This window comes from Lichenostomus cassidix, chromosome 18 (genome assembly GCF_008360975.1).
Source record: "Lichenostomus cassidix isolate B80296 chromosome 18, HeHo_3.0, whole genome shotgun sequence".
In the NCBI taxonomy this organism is placed as follows: Eukaryota; Metazoa; Chordata; class Aves; order Passeriformes; family Meliphagidae; genus Lichenostomus; species Lichenostomus cassidix.
In genome coordinates, this window is record NC_139498.1 from 549,931 (window position 1) to 559,058 (window position 9,128).

Consider the following 9,128-nt stretch of genomic DNA (forward strand, 5'->3'; position numbering starts at 1 on the left):
AAACAGGTAAAGTGGTGCAGGCCAAAGTATGAAGATCATGAATCAGTTGATGATAGTGTGGTTTTTGCAAGCCAGTCTCCTTTATGACAGTTAAGTTCTGCAACCCCTGCAGCTACAGCAGGGACAGCAATGTGTCACCAAGACCATGTTGTGAGCTGGAGGGAGGAACACACTCAACTCCAATAGCCCAGGAGGACTCCCAGTCCAGCAGTGACTCACAGTGATTGCCCTGCACCAAACAGTAGAATTGCTAACAAGATACATAAAACTGTAGATGCAGACAGATAATCTGCTGCCCTTTGTAACATTGTCACAATCCTGCAATAGCCAAGATCCAGAGAGGTCCCATGGATGAGTGTCAGCACCAGGCTCCAGTCAGGGAGGGAACCACTTGCCACCAAGTGTGGGATAGGGAGCAGCACACCTGCCCCCCACTAATGAAAGCACAGGTGACATCATCTACACTAGCAATAACCCTTCAAAGAAATCTGTTAGCAGCACACATTGTTCATAAAGAATGAATTATTCATGAAACACACTTGATCTTCCATGGATTGTCAGAGAGTTACACCCAAATCCACTTTTCTATGCATCTGCACTTCAAAATAGACACAAAGTGACTAATACAGGAAACAAAACCAGATTCTTCCATCAGATCCACCTAGCAGAAAGGATTTTTTTGTTTTGTATTTCTTTAAATTTTTTATTCCCTTCTGCCTATAAATGTGGAAGCAAAGCCAATGAGAACTCTGGGAGAATTTCCTACATATCAGATTTCTTCCCCATACCTTTCTTAATAAAGTGACAATGCTGTGGTCTAATTAAGTCATGCTTATGAAACATCTAGCCCTGAACTCTGATGTTACCTGCACCGTCATTGGGGCTAGAGACACTGAGTGAGCTGAGACAATAGTTAATCCCAGCACATTTGACTCCTGGGAGGTTCAAGTTAAATAGTTTAATCCAAGTTTTTCCAAAAAGCTGGAAAACAAAACTAGAGTTCTTTTCCCTCAAAACTCTTCCCCCTCCAAACCCCACCCTGCACAACCTCCTTTAGGGACAAAATGGGTTCCTGAACATAATGATTTCAGAAATACAGGGATGGCTGGTTCCAAGACAAGGCCTTATTTTTGCTCTCTAGAACAGGTAACTGCTTCAAAACATTTCCTGTGCTCTATCCTAAGGCTACCTGAACGTGTATGGAATTGGTTAACTGCAGTACTCACCTCTCCTCCAAACTATTACTTACAGTTAAGTAGCACTACCAGTCTTTAAATATTTCTCCATAACTGAGCTAAACTAGCTTCAGTCTCTTGAACAGGGTAAGATGAATCAGATTCCTATAGGAGGTATCTGGAGAGAAGAAGCAATTCCTTGGTTCTGCAATAATAGAAGGCTGCTGCATGTAGAAATAAGAGCTTGGGGTGACCAAGCTATCTCAAATCCACCATCTTCAGCATTGAAGTTAAGACCTGTATTCATGCCACTATTTATTTTTGACTAATTTTACTTACCCCATCAGTCAGCTTTTAAGGGAGCAAGTGACACTGTTCAATTGGATGTACTGATAACACTTTATTGAACTTCAAGTAACTCTCCTTTAAAAGCCTGTTGAGTGTATTTATTACTGCAACAGGTCATGTAGAAGGTAAGAGGTTATGGGGAGGCCTGCAGAGCAGTGGCCCAATGCCTTGTGAGAGGCCCAAATTGCTCACATGCATTCTTTCCCCTGACAAGGACAGAAACAGGAAGTATTTACAAGTACACCTCAAAGAGTGAGGTTTACATTTAGAAATTCACAGATATATATATATAGTTTAGACTGTTCAAGTATGTTTCAGTTGGACAAAGTGCTACAGGATACAGAAAAACCGGTAAAGGCAAGAAGAACAATTAAGACAAAGAGGTGGCAGTCGTTTGTGTGCTAAACCACTTGTAGGTGGTTACAGTGTATGCAAGATCTAGAAGTTGAAAGAATTTGGGGTGTTGTCCTGGATTTGGAAAGTGTAGCTGTCAGCAGTAGAGTCTGGTACAACATTCTGATCTTCCTCCTCCTAGAGGGAAAAGAAGAGTGTTGAAATGACAGAAGCATTTTAATCTAGTAGTCAATGCTGGAATAGAAAATAGAAGTCGAAAATACCCCTGAAGCCACTTACTTCTGCTGAGAAATATTTCTCAATGATGGTGGATGAGGCTCTGTACACTTCTTCGTTTTCATGTGACTGGAGAGCTTCAATTCTGTCTAGACCCCCACACTCCTCAATCATGAGGCAAAGCTTTTCAGTCTCGTTAATTTTCTCAGCAGCCTGCAAGAGAAAAGTGTGGAATATATCAGGAAGGATATATGGCAGCAACTACTGGAGAGCCATTAGCAACAACGTGGACAATGATCAAGTACACTGCACCAACATACCAAGAAGATATTGGAAACTGCATCCAGAATAACAAGCACAGTTTTGCTATCTTTAGTTGAGAGAAGATTCAGTAGGGGTTCAAGAACACCAGCCTGAACAAGGTACACGATCTGGTCAATTGTTCCACCACTTGTGTAGTTTGTCACAGCCCACACGGCTTCCTTCTGAGATTTGAAATCCCCCTGTGAAGGTAAAAGCAGAGTGTTTGAACACAGAGTAGCAATAGGAAAAGGCACAACAGAGTAAATATAGGCTTTGTTTACCTTCCTCAGAATACCAATGAGATAAGGCACAAGACCATGGTCTACAACTCGCTGGATCTGATCCTGACGCCCAGCAGTGATGTTGGACATTGTCCAGGCTGCTTCTTTCTGAATGTTGTTTTTATGATGAGAAAGGAGGCTTGGAAAGACAGCCAGTGCTCCTGAGTCAATAACAATCTGTGTCTGCTCATCAGTACCAGTGACAATATTTCCTATGGCTCTTAATGAAGGAGTCTGAAACAAAGATGAATAGTTAGGAAAATTGTCCAAAACCAGATTAAATTATGACAAATACAGCCATACTTGATGGCCAGCCACTCTAACCTTCCCAGCAGGATATGCTATGTACAATGGGTTTTGGGTTCCTCATTCACATTCCACAAGAAGACATTAATGTCTGCATGCAAAGACTGCACACCTTCCAATGCCACTCTGCAAACAACTGCCCATGACAGAGCTTAGGGAAACTACCTGCTAAATACTGCTGCAGCTTTATTATACTCTAATTATGGTGTGCACAGAGCACACTTTTAAACACTGCCCCTAGAATTTGGATCTGCAACAGCAAGTTAAAGGCAAGCCTTAGCCAATGTTGACAGTTGTGCTGGCCTGTGAGGTAAATCCAATGATTATACAAAACAGTTTGATAGTCATCACCAGCAGCAGCCTGTCTCGTGTGGGGCAGCATCCAGGCAGGAGAGAAACTGGAGTCTCACCTACACAAAAATTAGAACAGGCACCTGACTTACGTATGAAAAGAACCAGTTAGGTGGACACTGCTCCAACTTACCATTATTGGCAGTTCACTACATCCTAGGAGTCTCACAAGTTGTGGCACCAATCCAGTTTTCACAACAACTTCTATCCTGTCATTGGAACCGTCTGTGAGGTAGGAAATTGCCCAGCATGTGTCTGCCAACACCTCAGGGTCATCATGGTGCAGGAGCCGGACAAGGGTTGGAAGGATCTGCTGGATTGCTTCAATGGGAGGTGCAGGGTTCTTATTGCGACACAGGTTTGAGAGGGTCCATGTAACATTGCGTAAATATCCAGACTGCAACAGTTGAAATAAATGGTTAGCAAGTTTAGCTAGCTTTTACTCACTTAGTAATTGCAACTTGAATCACTCTGCACACTCACAGCCAGGGAAGACAGGTCAGGAACAGCGAGAAGGCTCAGCAGTGGCTCAATTGCACCATATTTAATTACCAGGTCTCTGTAGGCAGAACCATCCCCTGGAAAAAAAAAAAGAAACCAAGAAAAAAAGCCAGGTGAAAACCAGGATAGAGGAACATGTGCACACAAAATCATTATGTGTTAAAAGATTAATTCTTCTACCCCTTAAGAAGGGTTAGATAAAATAAGAAGAAACAAGAGGACAAAAGGACTGCTGCCATGATTAAGTCACATGACAAGCATGTTCAGTCAAGACACTGAGCTTAACTTTCTGTTGGAAGAAGAGGCAATGTAGAGTATATTTTCTATATGTAGACTAAGTTTTCTATATAGTTTTTCTTAAGAGATCATAACCATGCAGAGCCTTGTGTGTTTCTTTGAAGACATATCTAAGCCCTACACTAGATCAGGGCTTTCCCCACAATATGGGACTTGAAATGCATTCTAATCATCAGCTGCACAATCAGGTGCTACAGAATAATGCTGATGGAATGTCAGAGTTTGACTGAGAATTCTATTGCAAGGTGTAATATATACCTTATAATTGACTTTAGTGACAAACTTTAAGAAAACCCCAATCAATCAAGGCTTTTAAACAAGATTATTTTCTCTGTGTGAAGATTCACTGTTCCCTGAGGCACAGCCATTGGAAACCCTAATATAGCAGGTACAATATTTGACTATATTATTTATTTTGACCATTTTTTAAAGATGGGCCCAACACTGGCAGATCAAGTAATCCTGAAAGAAGCATAAGAAGCCTGTCTATATCATTATTTTCCCATCAGCAAGCAGCTGTTTCAAAGCAAGGAACATTGGCTGTCACATCCACAATCATCTGAGTCACTGCTTCCTGCCTTCCCTTTTTAGTCAACCCATAGAGCAGAGCTCATTGCTGAGTCACGAAAACACTGAGATGTCTGAGAAAGGTTTGCATTGTAGCATTATTAGAGATCCACCAAACCTGAACTGAGATCTGGAAGCAGTGCCCACAATACAACCCACAGGTTGTGCCAGGCATTGCATGAGCCTTCTCATAGCAGCTCTGAAGACAAAGAGGTGCCTACAGTGTGCTCTGCAATGAAGGGCACATCATGACTGGAAAGCCATTGGGACAGAGCTCCCAAGCAGCTCAGAGCAGTGCATGGCACATCAGGAATGACATCCTCCCACCTCAGAGAAGGGCACAGGTGACAATTAGAGCTGTGCAGCACAGCGACATACCTGCAATATTCCCTAAGGCCCACACAGCCTGCTCACTGATGTGAGTGTGTGGAGAGGCCAGCAGAGAAATGAAGGCTGGAATTGCCCCTCCATCCACCACTGCCCTGGTTTGCTCTGATGTGCCAGAGGCGATGTTGGTGAGTGCCCAGGCAGATTCAAACTGGATGGGACTGCAGTCTGCTCTGCCCAGGAACGAGACGAACTTTGGGATCAAACCAGCCCGAATGATGCTGTCTATTGGGGGTTGCTTCTCTCTTGAAAGGAGTTTCCTAAAGAGGAAGGCAAACAGGAAGCGTTATTTTTGCCTGCAGACATCTGAACAACAAATTCAAGTCCTAAAAGCACCATTAAAAAAAAAAAAAAAAAAAAAAAAACAGAACACAGCGTAAAGGAGAAATGCAGACAAGCTGAACACTGGCTTCCTAGGCCTCTGTTAACATTGGGTTGGCATGTCTTCACTATGTGAGAGGTTCTGTTCAGATTCTAAAGTAAAGCAGACCTGCAAGAATCTAATACATCTGAATTGCTAGAGGCTTCTCAGCAGAGAAAGGTTAATGACTGCCAGAAGCAGCACTGCAGCAATATGCAAGCTTGCTAAAGGATATTTTAGATTTCAAAGAAGAAACAAATTTGTCATACTTCAGTCATCTTACTGTTCCCATTATTCTAAGGTGGATCACCACACACACACACATATGAGAGCCAAATGTTAACACAGTTTAAAGATACATCACTTTGCTATAACAAAGTAATGCTATCATTACTCCTCCAAATCTAAGGTGACTACTGCTTAATTTGCCGCCACTAGAGCGAATTACTTCTTCCTACCAAAATTAAAATATTCAGGCACCTTATTAAATATTCAAAAGCCACATGATTTCAATAAAATTATGCCTAAGTTATGGTACCTCAACATTGTAGGTAAGACTGAGTGTTTGTTGAAATCCTGTCTGATAAGAAAGACATAAGCAGCCACTTAGGCTTATAAGTCAACTCTCTCACCTTGCCTAGTTACTGGCATGCACAACTGATTTGGTTGCCTCTGGACTGCTTACCTGGCAGCTTGAGTAGCCTGTAGCTGAAGCTCCATATTATTGCTATTAACTCCTTTGACTATTTCTTCAACTGACCAGTGTGCCAAAACCTGCACAAGAAAAATTACATGAATGCTTCACTGGGAGAATCATGTTTATTCCTGAACAGAGTGCTCTTACACAACACCATGAACAGGCCCCAGTTTACAACCACTTCCCTTAGTACCACCACTATGTGATACCTCAGCTACAGCTTTATCTACACTTATCTGAACTGCCAAAAGCTAAAAATCAAGTGCTCCATACCAGTTACACTACACTTAAAATGTAGCTTCAGCCAGTTGTGTTTAAGAGTGGCGTCCATTAGAGGTGATAGTATAGAGCTGAGTTGTTAATGCACATACAGCAGTGCTGTCATCACCTTGAGAAGAGATGCATGCTGGCCTGGCTGCAGGAGCTTGGACTGCAAGACCTCCAAGCATGTCTGTTCTGAGTGCCCACTTACCTGGTTGCCTCTGTTTTCCTGAAGAGGAGAAGTAGCATCATCTGGCAAAGTGCTCACATTTCTTCTTTTAAGCATCTGGTCATCTTTCTTAGCTTTTCTCAGCTCCACATTGACTTCAATGCGTCGCCTTCTCATTTCCTGGATGATAAACAGTCAGAGTAAGTTCTTGCCGTTCAAAACTTATGTTCAAAGAGACAATGTCTGGCTAAAGTGCAAATTGCACCAGAGTACTCACTGTGCTGTCCTTTCCTTTGTTCTTGAACCTGTTCAATCGAGCTGACGGTGTGTTGGCATTCTCATTAGTAGACATCTTGCTTGTTAGATTTTTGAGCAGGACAGATAAAAACAAGCCTGAAAACAAGAGCAAAAAACCAGCAACTTTACTCCACAAAAGTTAAATTTTAAAAATTGGATCCATACTCGAGAATGAGTGGCACTTGCTTTTATTAATGCTGTAACAACCTCTGACTTGATCAACAGATGCCTCTTTAAACAGCCAGATGTTACAACAAGCTCTAGCACCAACATAAAAGCAGAAGATATACTCACACAATTTTAAGACACTTTAAACCAAATACTAATAGTCGTTATTTTTAGGAGCAAGATAGATTTTCCTTTCCACACACACGCAGTTCAATACTATTTTCGCTGTGTCACGTACCTGTGCTGCACAGGATCCCACCCAGTCCCACCCCGACCTTTTTGGACAAGAACAGTGAGCTCTCGCATTGGGAAGATTCCCCCCGGGGGCGTCTGCCGTACCGGTGCAGCCAGCAGCACATAACAACGGCTACAGGTAACGAGGCAAACCCCTGCACCTCGGCCAGCGTGGCCCACTGCCTAAGAACTGGCTTCGCTTCGGCCACAACCCCGCCGGCGCGACAGCCACCCTAGGATACTCCAGCCCTGTCAGCCCCATCGCAGACGGTGGAGACGCGGGAGGCTCCGGAGGGAAGCCCCGGCGGAGCACGGCCGTTCAGCCAGGGCAGCGCAGAGCCCCCGTCCCCGCCGCCCACGCCCGGCTGCTCGCCCCCATCCCGGCTGCGCACCTCAGCCGCTCGCTCCGCTCGCTCCGCCGCTGCCGCACGCTGCCACTGCCCCAGGCCGCCCCACGCGGCATTTAAATTTCCCGCGGCCGCGCCCTGCCATTGGCCAGTTCGAGCCAAAGCAGCCTCCCGATTGGCCGGTTTGAAAGCAGCCCGGCTCGTGATGACGGGAAACGCCCTCCCGGAACAGCCGGCGGACGTGACGTCTCGCAAGCCCCGGTACTACAACTCCCGGTGTGCCCTGCGCGGGTAGAGCCGGGCAGGCTGTGCGGGGCGGCGCGGAGCATGCTGGGAGTTGCAGTGCGCGGGGCCAGGCTGGGCGCGATCCCGGGTGGGAATTGTGTCCGCGGAGGGTCAGAACACTCACACCCTCCCGCACAGCGCAGGTTCTGCCCCAGCAACCGACACGGCACTGCGGGCTGCTTCTGGGACAAAGGCGGGTAGTGACAGGATGAAGAGGAATGATTTCAAACTGAAAGAGAGTGGGATATTGGGAAGACATTGTTCCCTGCAAGGGTGGTGAGGCCCTGGCAGAGCGTCCCGGAGCTGCGGCTGCTCCATCCCTGGAAGCTCCAAGGCCAGGGTGGATGGGGCTTGGAGCAACCTGAGATAGTGGGAGATGTCCCTGCCAATGGCAGGGGATGGATGAGCTTTAAGGTCCCTTCCAACCCAAACCATTCCATGATTCCATCACTCCGTGACTCCTAGGAACGTGGTGCACAGAAAAGAAAAGGCGATGTGAGATTGCAGTTGAAAGCAGATCTACAGCCATCAGGGATATAATTCAAACCATAAAAACCATAGGGAAAACATGACTCTGACAGCAACTCTGACATTTCAAGACACCTATCAAGTACAACTCAAAGAAGTATCAGGGATGCACATTAATAAGTCTGTGTGCTAAGCCATCACGTTAAACCACTTACACTGATCTGTAGGTGCACAAAGGTGTGGAGGGTGTTTGCTGAGGAGGGAGAATTACCAGTGACATCTCATACACCTTGTTTTGGGCCTTACAGGCCTGAGCTCTGTAAAAAAAACAAAACACAAAACCCAAGTAAGAGCAGGGAAGTCAAGAGAAGAGAAAGCATATTGCTAACAAATTGAGGTATTTAACACGACTACTTTGACAGGAAAAAAAGGCAGTTCAAAAGCAGAAATTGAGGTAAAACACCTGCTCTCCTGAAGGATCAGAAGGCTGCCATGAAGAAATTCCATTGGGTCATTAATTGCTGGCAGCGCATGGTCTGGAGCAGTGAAATGGGCGCAGGGATGGGCGTTGAGGGCAAGGAGAGGGCTGGCAGTGCCCGGGAGCCCTGAGGGGCTGTGTGCGCTCTGGGGCAGGTGACAGCTCTGAAGGCTCTGTTACCAAGGCAGCACAGACAGAGAGGTGGAAGAAAGACTGGTCAGCTGGGGCAGGGCAGCGGCCGAGCTGGCGCTGAGGTTATGGGGCAGCGGAGGGTATG

The 9,128-nt window shown here is 45.4% G+C and overlaps 1 protein-coding gene across 2 annotated transcripts; it reads right to left on the reverse strand.

The window, feature by feature from the left end:
• Nucleotides 1-1,555: 1,555 nt before the first annotated feature.
• KPNA2 (karyopherin subunit alpha 2) lies at nucleotides 1,556-7,736 on the reverse strand. 2 transcript variants are annotated; one of them, XM_085077308.1, is made up of 13 exons: nucleotides 7,688-7,736; nucleotides 7,633-7,638; nucleotides 7,435-7,452; nucleotides 6,852-6,967; nucleotides 6,617-6,754; nucleotides 6,133-6,221; nucleotides 5,078-5,346; nucleotides 3,818-3,912; nucleotides 3,468-3,731; nucleotides 2,678-2,911; nucleotides 2,414-2,596; nucleotides 2,157-2,306; nucleotides 1,556-2,054 (listed from the first exon to the last, which is right to left on the reverse strand). In XM_085077308.1, exons 1-13 carry the CDS (start codon nucleotides 7,734-7,736, stop codon nucleotides 1,962-1,964), a joined length of 1,704 nt encoding a protein of 567 aa, XP_084933434.1. In that variant the 3' UTR covers nucleotides 1,556-1,961. The 2 variants fall into 2 exon arrangements, with proteins under 2 accessions (XP_084933434.1, XP_084933433.1); XM_085077307.1 differs by lacking the exons at nucleotides 7,435-7,452; nucleotides 7,633-7,638 and having other exon boundaries at nucleotides 7,666-7,724.
• Nucleotides 7,737-9,128: the final 1,392 nt, after the last annotated feature.

Excerpts from the sequence above, each read along its gene's own strand:
- KPNA2 (XM_085077308.1), bottom strand. The coding sequence starts at position 7,736 with ATGCCGCGTGGGGCGGCCTGGGGCAGTGGCAGCGTGCGGCAGCGGCGG. Across the intron at positions 6,755-6,851 it reads ACAAAGGAAAGGACAGCACA|GAAATGAGAAGGCGACGCAT; the intron begins GTGAGTACTCTG and ends TTTATCATCCAG. Across the intron at positions 5,347-6,132 it reads CAGGCTACTCAAGCTGCCAG|GAAACTCCTTTCAAGAGAGA; the intron begins GTAAGCAGTCCA and ends CTTCCTCTTTAG.